Source organism: Blennius ocellaris (genome assembly GCF_963422515.1).
Source record: "Blennius ocellaris genome assembly, chromosome: 8".
Taxonomy (NCBI): Eukaryota; Metazoa; Chordata; class Actinopteri; order Blenniiformes; family Blenniidae; genus Blennius; species Blennius ocellaris.
The window spans coordinates 29,198,369-29,219,792 of record NC_137657.1 but is presented as its reverse complement, the minus strand read 5'-3'; the positions used below and the strand labels follow the sequence as shown (position 1 = coordinate 29,219,792).

The window sequence follows — 21,424 nt, the reverse complement described above, 5'->3', positions numbered from 1 at the left end:
TGGCCAAACTGCTGCCGCTTCCCTCCGCCATCACGTCCAGCTGGACAAAAGCCTCCATCATCAGACTGACCACCAGCTACCTGAAGATGAGGGTCGTGTTCCCCCGAAGGTAGGAGGAGGAGAGGAGAGGAGGAGAGGAGAGGAGGAGAGGAGAGGAGACGAGACGCCTTCAAAATATTGTACAATCTACATTTCATCAATTCTTCTCACTTTGTTCTTGAGAATAATGTCACAATTCTCACTTCTGGAATTATTCTGAGCAAATTAATTGAAATAATTACAAAAGTACCAACAAAGTGAGTAAATCCTGTTTAGAAATCTAGAATGTGGACGTTAATAATTATAAAGTTCATGTCGATCTGTTCAACTTCTTCAGTAGTCATTGAATCAATAACTGCTATATTACTGCAACCCTTTGGAAATCATCAAACTTTGTCATGGGACGTTTTTAATAGACTAAAATAGAAAATACTTTATCAATCTCAGAGGGGGAAAATATATATATATAAGCATGCTTTAATTTTATGCTTTCAATTTTAAACAAGTTGTTCATGTTTTCGTATTTCTCTTCTGAAAAAAATGAGCGTCGAGCTTTTCTTTATTATGAATATAATTCAACAAATGTTGAATTATATGTGTTTTTATTTAGTACATTTGTTGAATTATATGTGTTTTATTTAGTACATTTGTTGCCATCGACACTAATTCTACTGTTTTCACAACGCGTCGTTTAACCTTTGAGCCTCTGATCAAAATTAAACATCAGTTGTTTATAAAAACCGAGATCGTATCGTATTTGAACGTGATTTATTCTCCCAAACAATATAGAAACAAGTGTGGATATATATGTTAATGCGTTGAATTCTCGAGGCGAAACAAATTATTTAGTTAATTAATGTAAAATTAATTAGTTTCGTTTTATATTTCATGTTTTTAAAGCAGGTAGAGTTAAAAAAGTGAACGTGTCAACGCAGTAAACGAAAGAGAAAATGAGGTTAGACAATCAAAAATGCTTTGTCGTTCTAAAAACGGAATTTCTAATTGACTTACTCCTTAATATTTATTCTTATTATAACTGACATTTTCCACGTGGCAGATTCATCGTGTGTTTATAATAAATTATTACATGTTAAAATAACCCGCCGCTACGGAAACTACATTTCAAAACCGCGAGGATTCAGAGAGAATTTAGTATTTTTAACTGAAACAGTGAAGTTTGTGACGAAACTGAATCACGTGGTCTGAAACAAACTGAGGATTTAATCCAAATCCTCCGAGGAGACGTTGTTTGCTGTCATTTTATATATAAAAAAAAAATTACATTGAGAGCGATTGTGTGTGTGTGTGTGTGTGTGTGTGTGTGTGTGTGTGTGTGTGTGTGTGTGTGTGTGTGTGGTGTGTGTGTGTGTGTGGTGTGTGTGTGTGTGTGTCTCTACGTGCCTGCTGCAGAGCTTTGGACATTAGAGTCTGATCCTCCACATATGGAGAAGCTCGAAGCGCGAGAGAAGGTGGAACAAACCCCCCCCCCTCCCCCCCCCCCCCCCCCCCCCCCCCCTACTGACAGGAGCGTCTGCACCGCGCCTGGCCGCCAGGGGGCAGTGGAGCGCCGACATTTCAATAAACGCGGTTAACAAAACAACCAGTGAGCAAAGCGGAGGATGTAAACAACAACATCTATGATGAAATGTCTTAATATGGAGGGAAAGTCAGAGTGACGATGGTCACTGACCAATCAGCAGACGGCTGCGTTGTAGCTCCGCCTCCTGAGACCCTTCCTCAGTGCTAGCTACGGAAGGCCGGGGGGGTCCGGGGGAAGCCTTTTCCCACCGTCATTTCTTCTCTTGAGACTTTTGATAACTTTTTATAACTCATCGCTGCAGTCAGAACAAATCGTAAAAATATCTGGAAAATATAGATAAAAAAATATATACTATTTTAGCAACACTGAGGCTGAGCTGAGATCAGTGATTCTCCACTGGGGGGTGGAGGGGGGGGGGTGGGGGGGGGCTCCTCACTCCTCAAGAGGAGGAAGGAGCTAAAGTGTCCTTTTTATTTTTAGGAGGCTTGTAGTGTTTTTCTTCTGGCTGACTGGAGGGTCGCTCTTATTATGGCCTTAGGAGGCCCAGAGAGGCTCCGTGACCTCTGACCTCTGCCGTGATGTCCAGCCAGGGTTGAGTTACACTGTCTGGATGGACTCTGGGCTCTGCCCTCAACTCTTGATTTCTGTTTTTTATTCAATTCATTTTTATTCAATTCATTTAGATATACAATCATTAAAATCTCACAGAAAACATTACATTTTAAACACATCATGTGGAGAGCTCCATATATATATATATATATATATATATATATATATATATTAACCATTATACGAAAACTCCCCGTTCGATTTTGTTATATATATATATATATATATATTTATCTTATAACGGTTCATTTGTTCACCGCGTTTCTCTGTTTGAAACGTTTCTGCACCGCTGCGCTCCAACTCAGTCAGAAATATAAATTCGTTCCAATAAAGAGTCAAGTACATTCTAACCGCGTTACTCTGCGCTCTGGGAGTATTTTAAATAATGGTCTTCAAATTAATTCTCCCGCAGAATTCGCACATTTCTAAACATGAATATAAATATATTTTATTATTACTTTTGTATTTTAAATAGTATTATAGTCCCAGAGATTTCAGTCTTCGTTTAGTTTTTAATCACCTTTCATTCGTTTAATATTATTTTAAATCTGTATTATAACGTATTTTAAACACGCGAGACCAGAAATGGATTTAAAATAAAAATATAGATGTTCTTGTTTTTGCTAGATTAAACTGTTTCTTCACCGACTCTCCGGGAAATAATCAGATTATTAGAGACGAAAGCGATTGTTGGTTTTTCCTGCGCGAGGTGATCACGTGATTCCAGCCTGACGCCAAAAACGTTGTCGTTAATTGTTACAATAAATAATACAAAAGATTCCACGAGGCTTTAAATAGTAAATTATATCTTTTAAAATATATTCTGGGGTATTTGATGAGTCTTAATTTGAACGTGCATTATTATTATTATTATTATTATTATCATTATTATTATTATTATTATTATTATTATTATTATTATTATTATTATTATTATATTTTGATATAGATTTATAATGTATACTTATGCTTTTCTCTCCGTGTTATAATCATTATATATAAACATATAATAACGGGATATCATATCTCACTAAACCCTTTTGAAATCAGTCTTTCTGTTTTTACAGTTTTCTACCCCGTGACGTCACTCCCCCATATTTATTAACGTGATCAAAATCCTTAACCTATTACAGTCTGGAATATTACATCAAGAATCAGATTTTTACTAAGCATATTGAAATATAATCTCATTTTAATTTACAAAAATCCAAATAAGGCATTTAAAGAGTTAAATGTAAAGTAAATTATTTGATATTAACTGTTACTATTTATTCATAGATTGACAAGAATTTGTATTTAACTTTGTTGATAAATGATCATTAATAAGGCCAGTGCTGCTTTTCATCCGCGTCAGCACAGCAAGAACAAAATGTGAAAAATGAATAATAATAATAATTATTATTATTATTATTATTATTATTATTGTTATTGTTATTATTATGATAAAATGCCGGCTCTTCATCTCTGTGTGTATTTCTCTCCTGCCGAATGAAAACCCTCCACGGCCTCGTGTTTGTTTATTTATCTGTTTGTTGTTTGTTGCGGGTTAAATTGCGGCGGACGTCGTGTTCCTGGTCGCGAGGAGGCGGACGGAGGTTCTAGTGTGTGGACGTGTTTTCTCACCACGTCACAGTCGCAGTGATCCAGAAGTAATAGAAACGCGCAGCGTGTTTGGGGTTGTTGTCCCGCGGAGCGGCGGTGCTGGTCGAGCGGCTCCCGGAGCTTCTGCAGCCCGGACGCCTCATTCACTACTGAATTATTCACTCTGAGACAATAGTTCAGCAGATCGTCAAGACTTGTTGGAGGATTTTCATGTTTCTCTTTCTGGATCAATGACGTTTATTGAGTTGAAGTGCAATTTTAATCTGATTTCCTGCTGATCGATCATTTCCTCCATGTGTGATTCTAAAACAATATAAATTCGTATTGTCATAGTTTTCTCTTTAAATAGCCAGCATATTTTTAATTTAGCATTCTTTTATATATTTGCATGTATTGAGTGCAATATGGAGCCGCTAGCTATTTTATAATATCTTATCTTATCTTATCTTATTTTATAATATCGTTATCGTATCTTATCTTATCTTAAATGTTTTAGTGGATCAGTATTTACCTTTGAATGACAATCAAGAAAATACTTCTCTCTCTCATAATGTGGATTTTCCCTCAAATGATAGAATCATGTTGATAAACATTTCTCCCTCCATCATCTCTGATGTGTGTGTGTGTGTGTGTGTGTGTGTGTGTGTGTGTGTGTGTGTGTGTGTGTGTGTGTGTGTGTGTGTGCAGGCCTCGGGGAGTCGTGGGGTCATGTGAGCCGGACCCCCTGGACGGGGTCAGTCAGGAACTGGGCTCCCACCTCCTGCAGGTGAACTTTTCTCACTTCGGTCCCTGAAAGGAGGAAAACGAGTTTCCCTGCAGCTCGGATGTTTTGAAAACCCCGGTGGAGTTTGTGGAAGTGTTGAGCTTCAGTCCCTCCGGCCTCACGTCCAGCATCGGGACCGGCCGGCAGGACAAACTGTCCGAGCTCCTGAGAGCTTCTCAAAAGTCCTCCAGTCAAGTCAGCGGCGACGTTTCCGTCACGTTTGACTGAATAGAATTAATAATCCCAGCAGAGAATTCCTCAGACGAAGAAAGTCCCATTAAATTCAATGTTTACAACGTCCAGGTTTTGAACAAATAAACATGAAGCAGATTATGTCATTTCATATTTATGTCATTTCATATTTATTACACCCAGGAATTAAGAATCAGTGTTTTAGTGGCGACTTTGTGGTTTTACTTCACATTTATTCCAGATTGTTATTTCACATAAAAAATAAAACATCTCTCACGAGGAAAAACATTAAACCAAAGCTTAAAAGAGAATAAATGAATTAAAACGAACTCAGAGAAAGGGATGTATAGAATAGAATAGAATAGAAGAGGTAAAATGTGCTCTGGCAAAAAGGCCCAATCTGAAAGGGATATTAATGACGCATCATTATTATGACTATGACTGTAGTAGTTGTTGTTGTTGTTGTTGTTGTTGTTGTTGTTGTTGTTGCTGGACTGTGTCTCTGCTTCCATCTGCTTCCATCCTGCTGCTTCATTCTTGTGCAGGAGGAATGAAATGAGCTGAACACATTCATGGTCACGCACACAGACCGTCCGTCTGTCTTGCCCCCCCCCACACACACACACACACACACCAGCCCCCCCCCCCCCCCCCCCCCCACACACACACACACACACACACACCAGCCCCCCCCCCCCCCCCCCCCCCCCAGGTCAGTCAGGCTACACGGTGTCACGGTGATAATGCGGCACCAGCGGTTTAACAAATGGCCGAATGGCAGCCGGTGCTACTCAGAGGAGAGGAGGAGGAGGAGGAGGAGGAGGAGGAGGAGGAGGAGGAGGAGGAGGAGGAGGAGGAGGAGGAGGAGGAGGAGGAGGAAGGAGGAGGAGGAGGAGGAGGAGGAGGAGAGGAGGAGGAGGAGGAGGAGGAAGAGGAGGAGGAAGAGGACCAGATGTCAATGAGTCTTCCTCTCTTCCTCTTCATCTCCTCTTCTTCCTCTCTTCCTCTTCATCTCCTCTTCTTCCTCTCTTCCTCTTCATCTCCTCTTCTTCCTCTCTTCCTCTTCATCTCCTCTTCTTCCTCTCTTCTCAAGCTGTTTTCCAACTTGTTCTTCAGAGATCTGACAGATAATTTTGATGAATCATTTGATTCCATGTTGTTTCTATACAAAGTGTTTCCAGAGAAAGCAGGAGGAAAGAAGAACGTCAGGAGAACCAGAGTCAGAGGGGGAGATGTTCTATAGAACCATTCTGGTGTTCTGGTTGGGTTTGGAGACAGAGGACAGAGGACAGAGACAGACAGATTGTGGGTCGTGTGTGTCCCACTACCGACAGAGTTAAATGGAGGAGTTCAGGGGACGTCTGTAAGGAACATCTATCTTTGGAGACAAGTTTGTCTTCGTGAGGGACTCATAGGACATCGAGACACTTTAGATTCTCTGCCTTGAGTCCAGGAGACTTTCCGTTCTGTGTCGCTGACTCACGTCAGAAGCTAACAGCAGAGCTGCTAGCTTCATCTAACGCAAACGTTGTTTGTGTCTTTCAGACGTTGGACGGCTTCATCTTCGTGCCCCAGACGGTAAAATCATGTACATCTCAGAAACGGCGTCCGTCCACTTGGGCCTGTCTCAGGTTGGTCCGCTCAGTCCAGGGTCGCCTCCTCGCCGCCCGGCGGCGCAGATCTGAGCACGTTGTCCTTTTCCAACAGGTAGAGTTGACGGGGAACAGCATCTACGAGTACGTCCATCCAGCAGACCACGACGAGATGACGGCCGTCCTCACGGCACACCAGCCTTACCACTCACACTTCGTCCAAGGTGAGGGACACCACGTCCTGCAGACCGTCAGCAGGAGGGGACAGGAAGGGACAGGAAGGGACAGGAAGTGACAGGAGGTGACAGTAGGTGACAGGAAGTGACTGACAGGAAGTGACAGGAAGTGACTGACAGGAAGTGACAGGAAGTGACAGTAAGTGACAGTAAGTGACTGACAGGAAGTGACAGGAAGTGACTGACAGGAAGTGACAGGAAGTGACAGAAAGTGACTGACAGGAAATGACAGAAAGTGACAGGAAGTGACAGTAAGTGACTGACAGGAAGTGACAGGAAGTGACAGTAAGTGACTGACAGGAAGTGACAGGAGGTGACAGGAAGTGACTGACAGGAAGTGACAGGAAGTGACTGACAGGAAGTGACAGGAAGTGACTGACAGGAAGTGACTGACAGGAAGTGACTGACAGGAAGTGACAGGAGGTGACTGACAGGAAGTGACAGGAGGTGACTGACAGGAGGTGACAGGAAGTGACTGACAAAGTGACAGGAAGTGACAGGAAGTGACTGACAGAAAGTGACAGGAGGTGGCAGGAAGTGACAGGAAGTGACTGACAGGATGTGACAGGAAGTGACTGACAGGAAGTGACAGGAAGTGACTGACAGGAGGTGACAGGAAGTGACTGACAGGAAGTGACAGGAAGTGACAGGAAGTGACTGACAGAAAGTGACAGGAGGTGACAGGAAGTGACAGGAAGTGACTGACAGGAAGTGACAGGAAGTGACTGACAGGAAGTGACTGACAGGAAGTGACAGGATTCTTAGCAGGCTTTCATTTCTCTGCAGAGTACGAGATGGAGCGCTCCTTCTTCCTGAGGATGAAATGTGTCCTCGCGAAAAGAAACGCTGGCCTCACCTGTGGAGGATACAAGGTGGGTGTGGCCTGATCGACTGCGGGGGGGGGGGGGGGGTTTGAGATTTGATCCAAACAAATAACATAATAGTTGAGCTAAAACCTGTTTTAACTGTGTCTGTGCCGAACGATACGTGGAGTTTTGGGAAAATTCTCCAAACATTTCTCCAAGAAAATGTGTTTGTATTTGAAGACAAGTTTGTCCTCGACTCTGTGGACTTACAATTGTTTTTGCAAATAAAAGTTGAGCGATCGTCCTGGAACAGATTGGTTGTAGGAGGACCGACAGCAGCGTGTCTCCGCTGCTTCCGTCGGTCCAGTTTGGTGCCGATTGGTCAATAAAGCTGATTAAAGTAGACGTCCCCTGTGCGTCCACGTCCTCCTGGTCCAGGTGATTCACTGCAGCGGCTACCTGAAGATCCGTCAGTACAGCCTGGACATGTCCCCGTTCGACGGCTGCTACCAGAACGTGGGTCTGGTGGCGGTGGGACACTCGCTGCCGCCCAGCGCCGTCACCGAGATCAAACTGTACAGCAACATGTTCATGTTCAGGGCCAGTCTGGACATGAAGCTCATCTTCCTCGACTCCCGGTGGGTCTACTGTCCTCTACGGTCCTCTACTGACCTCTATCGTCCTCTACGGGCCTCTACTGTCTTCTATCGTCCTCTACGGACCTCTACTGTCCTCTATGGTCCTCTACTGTCTTCTACTGTCCTCTACTGTCCTCTACTGTCTTCTACTGTCCTCTACTGTCTTCTACTGTCTTCTACTGTCCTCTACTGTCCTCTACTGTCCTCTACTGTCTTCTACTGTCTTCTACTGTCCTCTACTGTCTTCTACTGTCCTCTATCATCCTCCATCGTCTTCTACCGTCCTCTATCGTCTTCTACTGTCCTCTACTGACCTCTATCGTCCTCTACTGACCTCTATCGTCCTCTACTGTCCTCTATCATCCTCTATCGTCCTCTACTGTCCTCTACTGTCTTCTACTGTCCTCTATCATCCTCCATCGTCTTCTACCGTCCTCTATCGTCTTCTACTGTCCTCTACTGACCTCTATCGTCCTCTACTGTCCTCTACTGACCTCTATCGTCCTCTACTGTCTTCTACTGACCTCTATCGTCCTCTACTGTCTTCTACTGACCTCTATCGTCTTCTACTGACCTCTATCGTCTTCTACTGTCCTCTACTGTCCTCTATCATCCTCCATCGTTTTCTATCGTCTTCTACCGTACTCTGTTGTCTTCTACTGTCCTCTATTGTCTTCTACCGTCCTATACCGTCCTCTATCGTCCTCCATCGTCTTCTACCGTCCTCTATCGTCTTATACCGTCCTCTCTCGTCTTCTACTGTCCTCTATCGTCTTCTACCGTCCTATACCGTCCTCTATCGTCTTCTACTGTCCTCTATCGTCTTCTACCGTCCTATACCATCCTCTATCATCCTCCATCGTCTTCTACCGTCCTCTATCGTCTTATACCGTCCTCTCTCGTCTTCTACTGTCCTCTATTGTCTTCTACCGTCCTATACCGTCCTCTATCGTCTTATACCGTCCTCTATCGTCTTCTACTGTCCTCTATCGTCTTCTACCGTCCTATACCGTCCTCTATCATCCTCCATCGTCTTCTACCGTCCTCTATTGTCTTCTACTGTCCTCTATCGTCTTCTACCGTCCTATACCGTCCTCTATCATCCTCCATCGTCTTCTACCGTCCTCTATCGTCTTCTACTGTCCTCTATCGTCTTCTACGTCCTATACCGTCCTCTATCGTCCTCCATCGTCTTCTCCCGTCCTCTATCGTCTTATACCGTCCTCTCTCGTCTTCTACTGTCCTCTATCGTCTTCTACCGTCCTATACCGTCCTCTATCGTCTTATACCGTCCTCTATCGTCTTCTACTGTCCTCTATCGTCTTCTACCGTCCTATACCGTCCTCTATCATCCTCCATCGTCTTCTACCGTCCTCTATTGTCTTCTACTGTCCTCTACCATCCTATATCATCCTCTACTGTCCTCTACCGTCTTCTATTGTCTTCTACTGTCCTCTACCATCCTATATCATCCTCTATTGTCCTCTCCTGTCCTATACCTATACCACCTGCTGTTGGGAACGTGATGGCCTTAGTGTCCTTTCTGTGTGTGTGTGTGTGTGTGTGTGTGTGTGTGTGTGTGTGTGTGTGTGTGTGTGTGTGTGTGTGTGTGTGTGTGTGTGTGTGTGTGTGTGTGTGTGTGTGTGTGTGTGTGTGTGTGTGTGTGTGTGTGTGTGTGTGTGTGTGTGTGTGTGTGTGTGTGTGTGTATGTGTGTGTGTTGCTCAGGGTGGCAGAGCTGACCGGCTACGAGCCTCAGGACCTGATAGAGAAGACTCTCTACCATCACGTCCACAGCTGTGACTCCTTCCATCTGCGCTGCGCTCATCACTTATGTGAGTTGGTTTGGTTTTCTCCTAAAAGTTACACAACTTGTGATGTCATCACATTATGTTCCATGACAATATCACGTTCTGCTAATGTCACTCGTGTACACAAGTGTCTCGTCACCTCAGCCACTGCGTTACCACGTTATTGTTAAAAAAGCTCGTAAATGGTCATGTGACCTAAATGAGTCTCACAATGGTCATGTGACCTAAATGAGTCTCACAATGGTCATGTGACCTGAGGCTCTGCTCACACAACAACAAGCTCAGGTGAAAACGTAAAACGAGTGTGACGACCGTGCTCCTGGCCAATGAACATGCAACTTTTTGAAACGGCTCCAAGATGGAACTTTTCCGTGTCGACAGCTGAAACACTGCTCCGCCGCTGGAGTAACTAGTTCCTCTGCACATGCTCAGTAGAGACAACCCGAACTGCGTTTCCTCCGAGGCGTCGCGACTCCCAGTCCAGGTTCTCCTGGACTTTTATTTTGACAGTCACCGTAAAAACAATCCAATGTGGTCTGTCCACTAGAAAGTCCGTGTTCTCCCAGTGGTACTGCGCGTGTGTGTGTGTGTGTGTGTGTGTGTGTGTGTGTGTGTGTGTGTGTGTGTGTGTGTGTGTGTGTGTGTGTGTGTGTGTGTGTGTGTGTGTGTGTGTGTGTGTGTGTGTGTGTGTGTGTGTGTGTGTGTCAGAGACTTCATTAGAAAAACACACAACAGCACCCACTAGTGGCCCCCCATGAACAGCGTTTCTACTTTTCCCATGGAAACGGACACAGTTTTCAGAACGTTACCATGGAAACACGGAACCTTTCTGAAGTGAAAATGCAAAAAATGATTTAGAACATTTATATTTGACAGTTTGAGGAGTTAAAATGCACGAATGTAAGTTCAGCCAAATGCATGCAGATTGTTCCGACATGCAGCCATTCAACATTTTTGTATTTTATCCGTTTCACCAGCTATTCTTGTTTATTTATTTGAGTTTTCTCCACTTTCTCCACTGTGACTCTTTGTATTTTGGCTTCTTTAGCGTTTTTAAACAGTCTGAGGTCCTTCTTGTTGTTGTGGGTGTGTCAGGTTTAGGCCTTTTACTGTTTTAAGCTTTTGTCAACAAAATAAAAATGTTGATTTCCATGTAATTTCCCGGAAGCTTCACGGAGCCTCTCCAGAGCCGCTGTAGAGCCACATGAAGCTCCAGAGTTCTGTACGATGGTCATACTTTAATGCAGATCTCTGTCAGTGGTCTTCACAGGGTCGTGATATTGTTGCTGTCAGTCTGTTGGACTCCTGTCAGTGACGTCTTGTTTTGTCCCCCTGTCCTCCTGCAGTGCTGGTGAAGGGACAGGTCACCACCAAGTACTACCGCTTCCTGGCCAAACATGGCGGCTGGGTCTGGGTTCAGAGCTACGCCACCATCGTACACAACAGCCGCTCGTCTCGGCCTCACTGCATCGTCAGCGTCAACTACGTCCTCACGTGAGTCGGCTGGTGTTCGTCTGTCCGGGAGACGAGGGGACGTCTGCTGGGGTCGCCTCGTCCGCGACACCAACTCAAGTCGCTTTTCAGAGAATCTCTGCAACAGAATCAAATCAGCAGGATAAAGATGATCCTCGTCCACAAGTCGTTAATCTTTAACACCAAACGAGACGTTTCTGTGGCTTTTCAACAGATAAATTGTTTTATTACCTTCAAAACATCGTTAACTTTTAAATTAAAGACCACAACTCATCAGTCAGTCGCTTAGTTGGCTGGTTGGTTGGTTGGCTGGTTGGCTGGTTGGTTGGTTGGTTGGTTGGTTGGCTGGTTGGTTGGTTGGCTGGTTGGTTGGTTGGTTGGTTGGTTGGCTGGTTGGTTGGTTGGTTGGTTGGTTGGTTGGCTGGTTGGTTGGTTGGTTGGTTGGTTGGTTGGCTGGTTTTTTGGTTGGTTGGTTGGTTGGTTGGCTGGTTGGTTGGTTGGTTGGTTGGCTGGTTGGTTGGTTGGTTGGTTGGCTGGTTGGTTGGTTGGTTGGCTGGTTGGTTGGTTGGCTGGTTGGTTGGTTGGTTGGTTGGCTGGTTGGTTGGCTGGTTGGTTGGTTGGCTGGTTGGTTGGCTGGTTGGTTGGTTGGCTGGATGGTTGGTTGGTTGGTTGGCTGGTTGGTTGGTTGGTTGGCTGGTTGGTTGGTTGGCTGGTTGGTTGGTTGGTTGGTTGGTTGGTTGGTTGGCTGGTTGGTTGGTTGGCTGGCTGGCTGGTTGGTTGGTTGGTTGGTTGGTTGGCTGGTTGGTTGGTTGGTTGGTTGGCTGGTTGGTTGGATGGTTGGCTGGCTGGTTGGTTGGTTGGTTGGCTGGAACCCAATGTTTCTCTCTCCGGTCTTCAGGGTCTCGCTGGGTGTTTGTGGACGAGGACGTCCGCAGGTGTTTGTGGACGAGGACGTCCTCAGGTGTTTGTGGACGAGGACGTCCTCAGGTGTTTGTGGACGAGGACATCCGCAGGTGTTTGTTGTGAAGTGACGGAGGTCGTCTCACATCCCTGCTGCTCCGTCGCTCTGCTTCGAGAAGATAATGAGTTTTGGCTCTGCAGATTGACTACTGAAGTCATTAACTAGAGGTTAATTAACTAGAGGTATATTAACTAGAGGTTAATTAACTAGAGGTATATTAACTAGAGGTTAATTAACTAGAGGTTAATTAACTAGAGGTTAATTGGAACGACACACGTGTTTGTTAAAGCGTCCGACCGGCCGATATTACTAAAGTTTGTCCACCATTATTGTTTCTGTCGGAGTTCCAGACCAGAGAGCAGAGGACAGTCTGGTGGACGGAGACATTCCCGTCTTATCTGTCTCTTTCATCTTCCTTTATCAGGACCCAGCCTTTGTTCCTGAGCCCCAGTGTGTGTGTGTGGGTGTGGGTGTGTGTGTGTGTGTGTTACCTGAGTGTGTGTGTGTGTGTTACCTGAGTGTGTGGGTGTGTGGGTGTGTGTGTGTGTGTTACCTGAGTGTGTGTGTGTGTGTGTGTGTGTGTTACCTGCAGTGTGTGTGTTACCTGAGTGTGTGTGTGTGTGTGTGTGTTACCTGCAGTGTGTGTGTTACCTGAGTGTGTGTGTGTGTGTGTGTGTGTGTGTGTTACCTGCAGTGTGTGTGTTACCTGAGTGTGTGTGTGTGTGTGTGTGTGTGTTACCTGCAGTGTGTGTGTTACCTGAGTGTGTGGGTGTGTGTGTGTGTGTTACCTGAGTGTGTGTGTGTGTGTGTTACCTGCAGTGTGTGTGTTACCTGAGTGTGTGTGTGTGTGTGTGTGTGTGTGTGTGTGTGTTACCTGCAGTGTGTGTGTTACCTGAGTGTGTGTGTGTGTGTGTGTGTTACCTGCAGTGTGTGTGTTACCTGAGTGTGTGTGTGTGTGTGTGTGTGTGTGTGTGTGTGTTACCTGCAGTGTGTGTGTTACCTGAGTGTGTGTGTGTGTATGTGTGTGTGTGTGTGTGTGTGAGTGTGTTACCTGCAGTGTGTTACCTGAGTGTGTGTGTGTGTGTGTGTTACCTGCAGTGTGTGTGTTACCTGAGTGTGTGTGTGTGTGTGTGTGTGTTACCTGCAGTGTGAGTGTGTGTGTGTGTGTGTGTGTGTGTGTGTGTGTGTGTGTGTGTGTGTGTGTGTGTGTGTGTGTGTGTGTGTGTGTGTGTGTGTGTGTGTGTGTGTGTGTGTGTGTGTGTGTGTGTGTTACCTGCAGTGCTCCGTCTCCTGGTGGACTTTATTTAAAGCCGACTGACTGATGGAAGTCTGAGATTCTATTTAGACAGACTGCAGGTAACAGGGTGAGACAGGCTGCAGGTAACAGGGTGAAACAGGGTGAGACAGGGTGAGACAGGCTGCAGGAAACAGGGTGAGACAGGCTGCAGGAAACAGGGTGAGACAGGCTGCAGGAAACAGGGTGAGACAGGCTGCAGACGGTGAAGAGTTCCTGTTATCAGCTCAGTGGATCAGACAGGTGACGGAGGTTCTTCACCTGCAGGTGACCTCCTGCTGTGTGCTCAGGTCTGATAAGCTCTGCTGCCGCCGGGCCCCCGGCTCCCTGGGCCCCCGGCTCCCTGGGCCCCCGGCTCCCTGGGCCCCCGGTTGCCTGGGCCCCCGGCTCCCTGGGCCCCCGGCTCTCTGGGCCCCCGGCTCTCTGGGCCCCCGGCTGCTCGGTGCGGCCGAGCTGTGCTGGTTTCACAGATATAATAATAATAATAATAATAATAATAATAATAATCAAATTCTGCATCAACATGAGAGAACATTAACTTTATTTATCTTCAATCTAAATAAGCAATTTTCTTTTGTGCTGCACATTAAACGTGATTGTATTTGTGGCCCTATGCAGTCGAGAGGCTGGCATTTCTTCTCAAATTAATGCAAATGAACTCATTTCATGTTTTCAGAAGGTTTTTGAACTTCTGCAAAATATATCTAAACACTTTCATATATTGTGTGTTTTCATAGCTTAAAGTTCAATGAACCTGGAACCAGCACAAAGTTTAATCCAGGACTCTTCTATCAGGCCGTTTGGAAGAGATTCAATGATCCACTCCAATAAATCAACACAGACACACTAACTAGAATTTAATCCCGTTCATTTCTACCTAATTGTCAGTTTCTCGTGGCCTCAGTTCCTCTCTGGGTCTGCAGCCTCCGAAGAGTTTCTGTTGAAAAGCACCTGGAAATCACCGCCTTGTATTTGGTGCTGTATGAATAAAGTTGAATAGAATTGAATTGAAGCTGCCAGTTGTTTCTGGTCTTTTCTCATCACGGTGACTCAACGAGCCCTGAATAGAAGAAGAAGATTAAAACAACACAACAACGGCTAGAAGACGTTGTCAAACGGGTCTGAATGTCCTGAACTGAACCAAATACTGCTTCTGGTTTCTGTTCTGCTTTCTCAGCATCATTTCTTCATATTGAAATAAAAAGCCAGTAAATGAATCTAATTTTCTTTCAGCCTGATCCTATTTGTAGTGAGCAGCTGCTGGTCTTCATTCACATCCTGACATTTCCCTGCTTTTTAATGCTTCACAAAAAATACCCTCAGTAAACAATGCAGCTATAAAAGATCTGAGGCCAAAAGCTCCGATTTACTAAAGATGAGTTGAGTTACAACTGTTGTCAAGCACATGCAACATCTAAACTCCTAGAATTACAACACAACAGCTGATTTATTCTTCATTCAGTCACGTTGTAATAAATGGTTCAGACGTTTCCTTCTCATTCAGCAGAAACGAGCCTTGAGATGTTCATTTTACCAATAAAACGTTTTCAGTGTAAATGTCCTGCATCAATGATCCCAGTGGACGTCGTCCTTCAGCGAAACACTTCCAGCGTCTGATCAGCAGCAGTTTGTCAGAACGGAACATTTCGTGAACACGAACAATAGAAGAAAGTGTCGTTTGTCCATGATGGCGTTTTAAGTTGATGCTATTATTCCAACAAAGTGGAAACAAAATGCAGCTTTTGTTTGTCGGCCGGACGCGGAGAGATCATTTCCTGAGGAAAACATGCTGGCGATTAAGGAAGAGCTAATATTTGGACTTCCGACAGCCGGGCCGGAGCGGCGGCGCTTAACGCCGCAGATATTCTCCCGTTTCCTCGTAACTGATGCAAATCCCGCGGAACGCGTCGGCCCGCATGTCTGACTGGATGTTTGTGTGGCGAGAGATTGAGCCGTACGGCGAGGCTGCAGCTCTATTTGTCCCGAGTAAACCCTGTCCAGCTTTCCCGTTGTCTCAAACCCGATTCGTCGGCGGCGGCGAGAACACTTTAGCGAGAAATCAATTCCCATTTCCCAGCAGCGAGACGTCCGGGCCTCTCCTGCCGGCCGCACTGAGCCAGACACAGCCTTTAATCTCCTGCTGTGTTTGATTGGACAGCTTTTCCTCAGTCGAGTGTTTGTCCAAGGCCTCGCTGCAATCCTTCTGGTGAGACAAGCATCCCAACAGCCCCCCCCCCCCCCCCCCAGCCCCCCCAGCCCCCCCCCCACCATGTGCTGCTGCTCCCGCCACCATGACGAGGCTCTAATTGCTCAACACATGTTCAAAGGTTTTGTTGCACCGACAGACAAACCGAACCAGCAGGATGTTTGTGTTGGTGAATAAACAACTCGCCGAACACAGGATCTGTTCCTGAGAGTCGCTGGCGTCGCCTCCGTGAAACGTTCCACCGTGAAACGTTCCACCGTGACACGTTCCACCGTGAAACGTTCCACCGTGACACGTTCCGCCGTGAAACGTTCCACCGTGACACGTTCCACCGTGAAACATTCCACCGTGACACGTTCCACCGTGAAACGTTCCACCGTGAAACGTTCCGCTGTGAAACGTTCCGCTGTGAAACGTTCCAACGCTGACGCTTTCGTCCGTGAAACGTTCCGCCGTGAAACGTTCCACCGTGACACATTCCACCGTGAAACGTTCCGCCGTGAAACGTTCCGCTGTGAAACGTTCCAACGCTGACGCTTTCGTCCGTGAAACGTTCCGCCGTGAAACGTTCCACCGTGAAACGTTCCGCCGTGAAACATTCCGCCGTGAAACATTCCGCCGTGAAACGTTCCGCCGTGAAATGTTCCAACGCTGACGCTTTCGTCCGTGAAACGTTCCGCCGTGAAACGTTCCACCGTGAAACGTTCCACCGTGAAACGTTCCGCCGTGAAACGTTCCACCGTGACACATTCCACCGTGAAACGTTCCGCCGTGAAACGTTCCGCTGTGAAACGTTCCAACGCTGACGCTTTCGTCCGTGAAACGTTCCGCCGTGAAACGTTCCACCGTGAAACGTTCCGCCGTGAAACATTCCGCCGTGAAACATTCCGCCGTGAAACGTTCCGCCGTGAAATGTTCCAACGCTGACGCTTTCGTCCGTGAAACGTTCCGCCGTGAAACGTTCCACCGTGAAACGTTCCACCGTGAAACGTTCCGCCGTGAAACGTTCCACCGTGAAACGTTCCACCGTGAAACGTTCCGCCGTGAAACGTTCCGCCGTGAAACGTTCCGCCGTGAAACGTTCCACCGTGAAACATTCCGCCGTGAAACATTCCGCCGTGAAACGTTCCGCCGTGAAACATTCCGCCGTGAAACGTTCCGCCGTGAAATGTTCCAACGCTGACGCTTTCGTCCGTGAAACGTTCCGCCGTGAAACGTTCCGCCGTGAAACGTTCCGCCGTGAAACGTTCCAACGCTGACGCTTTCGTCCGTGAAACGTTCCACCGTGAAACGTTCCGCCGTGAAACGTTCCGCCGTGAAACGTTCCGCCGTGAAACGTTCCACCGGGAAACGTTCCACGCTGACGCTCTCGTCCTCCTGCAGCGAGACGGAATACAAAGGCCTCCAGCTCTCCCTGGACCAGGCCACGTCCAAGACCTCCTTCCCCTACGGCACCGGCAGCCTCACCGACAACTGCAAGACCCCCAAGAGCCGGATGTCCCGGCCCAAGAGCAAGGCCAGACTGTCGCCCTACACACAGGTAAGGAGCTTCTGCTTCTTCATCACTTCGAGGTCAAAGAAGTTTCTTTTCCCCCAAGAAAGACGTTTTTCTTTGCGTCTGTTGACTCCATGAAGCCGTGGGGGGTCTGAAGAGTCTCTTTCCTCCTGGTCCACTGACGCTGCCTGAACCCCCTGGATGACATCACGGGGTGAAGGGAAGGTGTTAGGAGGCTTCCTAAAGGAGTTAGGAAAGGTGCTAGGAGGCTTCCTAGAGGAGTTAGGAAAGGCGTTAGGAGGCTTCCTAAAGGAGTTAGGAAAGGTGCTAGGAGGCTTCCTAAAGGAGTTAGGAAAGGCGTTGGGAGGCTTCCTAAAGGAGTTAGGAAAGGTGCTAGGAGGCTTCCTAAAGGAGTTAGGAAAGGCGTTGGGAGGCTTCCTAAAGGAGTTAGGAAAGGTGCTGGGAGGCTTCCTAAAGGAGTTAGGAAAGGTGTTAGGAGGCTTCCTAAAGGAGTTAGGAAAGGTGTTAGGAGGCTTCCTAAAGGAGTTAGGAAAGGCGTTGGGAGGCTTCCTAAAGGAGTTAGGAAAGGTGCTAGGAGGCTTCCTAAAGGAGTTAGGAAAGGCATTAGGAGGCTTCCTAAAGGAGTTAGGAAAGGTGCTAGGAGGCTTCCTAGAGGAGTTAGGAAAGGCGTTAGGAGGCTTCCTAAAGGAGTTAGGAAAGGTGCTAGGAGGCTTCCTAAAGGAGTTAGGAAAGGCGTTGGGAGGCTTCCTAAAGGAGTTAGGAAAGGTGCTAGGAGGCTTCCTAAAGGAGTTAGGAAAGGCGTTAGGAGGCTTCCTAAAGGAGTTAGGAAAGGCGTTGGGAGGCTTCCTAAAGGAGTTAGGAAAGGTGCTGGGAGGCTTCCTAAAGGAGTTAGGAAAGGTGTTAGGAGGCTTCCTAAAGGAGTTAGGAAAGGTGTTAGGAGGCTTCCTAAAGGAGTTAGGAAAGGCGTTGGGAGGCTTCCTAAAGGAGTTAGGAAAGGTGCTAGGAGACAGCTGTTCCTCACTAGCAGTGTTTCCTCTGTCCTGTGCCGCAGTACTCCAGCTTCCAGGCCGAGCGCTCCGAGTCAGAGCAGGGCAGTCCGTGGGGCAGCAGCCCCCTCACTGACTCCGCCTCCCCCCAGCTGCTGGAGCAGGGCGACGGCCCCGACGCCTCCTGCGGCTACCGGCAGCTGGCCGACGCCCGAGCGCTGTGCTACGGCCTGGCCGAAGACCAGCACCCCGCCGCCGGCCACGGACACCCGCACCTCCAGGGCCAGGGCTGCGAGCGGGGGGGCCGGTGCGAGGCGGGCCGGTACTTCCTGGGCGCGCCGCCGCCCGGTAGGGAGGCGTGGTGGGGCGCCGCCCGCTCCATCCTGCCGCTGGCCAGGAGCTCCCTGGAGAACCGCGAGGGCTACGAGAGCGTCATGCCTCACATGGCTGCCCTGCAGGGCTCCCACGGTAAGGAACTCCAGGGTCTGAACCTGAACCTGAACCCAGGGGAGGAGTTGAGGGCCGGCTAACTGCCGTCGTACCATCGTACCATCATACCGTCGTACTGTCGTACGTCGTACCGTCGTAACGTCGTACCACCGTACCATCGTACCATCGTAACATTGTAACATCGTACCACCGTACCATCGTACCGCCATACCGTCGTACCATCGTAACATCGTAACATTGTAACATTGTACCATCATAACATTGTACCACCGTACCATCGTACCGCCATACCATCATACCGTCATACCATCATACCATCGTACCGTCGTACCATCGTACCGTCGTACCATCGTACCATCGTAACATCGAGGATAGTGGCTGACAAACGTTTTATTTCGCAGCCTGTTGTTGCAGTCTTCTAGATTCTCCCCCGGTGTCCCCCAGGGCTCCGTCCTCGGTCCCCTCCCTTTCATCATCTGTCTCCTTGTTGTCCTCATCTTTCATCAACACAGTTTACCGTTTCATTGGCTGACACTGAGCTCCGCCTCTCCAAAAACTGTTTGAACACGTCCATCATCTCCAGCGACCAATAAAAAGGTTCATCGGTTCAGACGGAAACGTAAACCTTGCGGTTTGTCCGTGTGTCCCGCAGGGCGGGGCCACTGGGACGAGGACAGCGTGGTCAGCTCCCCGGACGGCGGCTCGGCCAGCGACTCGGGGGACCGGTACCGGGCGGACCAGTACCGCTGCAGCCCGCAGGAGCCCAGCAAGATCGAGACGCTGATCCGAGCCACGCAGCAGATGATCAAAGAGGAGGAGAGCCGGCTGCAGCTCCGCAGAGGCCCCCAGGGGGCGCCGCTGGGGCCCGCCAACGGCCTGCCCAAGGGCCCCGGGCCGTGCTTCACTTCCGACTACGCTCAGGGGCCCCTGCCGCTGCAGGCTGTGGTGTGTCGGGGTCTGGGTCAGGTGATCAGCCCGGCGCTAAGCCCCGCCCCCTTGTCCCGGCTCAGCAGTCCGGGTTCCGAGCGCCCCCACAAGCCCAAAGACTTCCTCCACACAGACTCGTCTCCCGTCTCCTTGCAGCTGCACCACCCGTTCGGCCGGCCGGCGCCCTGCGCGGCGGCGTCCCCGACCCCGGCCCCCGCCCTCTACCCCCCCCCACTCCCACCCCCACCCGCGGCCCTACCTGGACAAGCACGCGGCGTACTCCCTGACGGGCTACGCCCTGGAGCACCTCTGTGACCCGGAGGGCCTCCGGGGCTGCCACGCAGGCCCCGCCCCCTACGACCACTTCTGCCTGCAGCCGGAGCCGACGCCCACACACAAAGGCACCTCGGTCATTATCACCAACGGGAGCTAACACACACACACACACACACACACACACACACACACACACACACACACACACAATATGAAGCCATTGTCACTGGTTAATCCATCGTACTGATCAGCTCTGATCACTCCGGCAGTTTGATGAAAAACTTGTTGATCACCATGTTTCTCTCATTTGACGACGACAACAACAACAACAATAATAATAATAATAATAATAATAATAAGCTCCTCTTATTTCAGATCAAATGCCTTTTCGCCTTATTTAAGTCAAAAGCAGCTTCATGTCATTATTTTGAACATTTTATTGAAAGTGTGTTTTTTCTCACCTGCTCTACCGAAGCTAAAATATTTTAAAGCGGACGAATCGACGAGACGCACTGAAGATTTGACCCCGCGAACGTGGAAAATTAACGTAAGATTCTATTTACGCAACGTTTTCAAGCGAAAATACAAAAGCGTTGCGTGTAAAAGCCCCGTTGCTTTGATCACGTTGTTCGTTTCCTCATCTTCCCCACCACAACTTTTATTTGAAGACTTTATTACAGGATGTTTTCTTTTTGCCCAGCTCAGGTGTATTTGTCGTGACGTGTCGTGTCCGAGTCGTTCGGTTAGATTCCCCACGGCCTGTAGGGGGCAGCACTCCTGCTACACGCAGGTCCTCGTGTAAAACAATACTATTGTCACTGCATGACCTCACTTCAATCCTTAGTTTATTACCTGGAACACTTAGGGATTACTGAGCAGACAAATCAAATATTATTCGAGTTTTATGAAGGAAATCAAAACCCAAAAGACAAAGAAGCTGTGATTTAGTTTATTCTGGAGCCGCCGGAGCAACAAATCCACACTTTGACAGGTTCAGTGAATCTTTAGCACCAGTACAAAGTGAGAAACGGAGGAAGTGTCGTGGAACCCGGTGACGTTGCGTTGAGGTGGTCAGAGTTGATCGGTGCCGACGGGAAACCAGGAGAACTTGAATTTCTCTTCTCTGTTCCTCCGCCTCCACCCTCCGGCCTCCACCCTCCGCCTCCTGAGCTGAGTGACCTTTTGCACTATGAGCCACATGGTTCCCGTGGAGGCGGCGCTCCGCCTTCGCCTCCTGCCGGCCAAACCGTCATTTCGATCTCCCTCCGAATAATATGCAAAGCCATCTTTTACTTTTTTCCTCCTCTGAAGGACGTTGAAGGCAAGACGCCGCCACACTGGGGGGGAGGAGGTGTCGGGTGTGAGGCGAGGAGGACGTGGGGGGGGGGGGGTGGGGAGGCCGAACCCGGCGGCCATATGCAATGAGTGGGGGCGCCGGCTCAGGCAGCTTAATCGACTCCCCAACGACACAGAAACTCTGGATGATCCATCCTGTTTGTACGACCA

The 21,424-nt window shown here is 48.1% G+C and overlaps 1 protein-coding gene across 1 annotated transcript in view; it reads left to right on the top strand.

Moving 5' to 3' along the window:
* Positions 1-21,212, top strand: part of LOC308133300 (single-minded homolog 1-A-like) — a gene marked incomplete at its 5' end in the record, with an annotated part of 21,744 nt that extends 532 nt beyond the window's left edge. The window contains 13 exon segments of the mRNA XM_080500603.1: positions 4,481-4,513; positions 4,516-4,559; positions 6,294-6,312; positions 6,315-6,379; positions 6,456-6,564; positions 7,363-7,448; positions 7,821-8,020; positions 9,747-9,853; positions 11,176-11,323; positions 17,147-17,303; positions 18,331-18,733; positions 19,368-19,869; positions 19,871-21,212. Of these exon segments, the coding sequence (XP_080356729.1) occupies positions 4,481-4,513; positions 4,516-4,559; positions 6,294-6,312; positions 6,315-6,379; positions 6,456-6,564; positions 7,363-7,448; positions 7,821-8,020; positions 9,747-9,853; positions 11,176-11,323; positions 17,147-17,303; positions 18,331-18,733; positions 19,368-19,869; positions 19,871-20,075 (2,078 nt within the window). The 3' untranslated portion in view covers positions 20,076-21,212.
* Between the last annotated feature and the right edge of the window lie 212 nt (positions 21,213-21,424).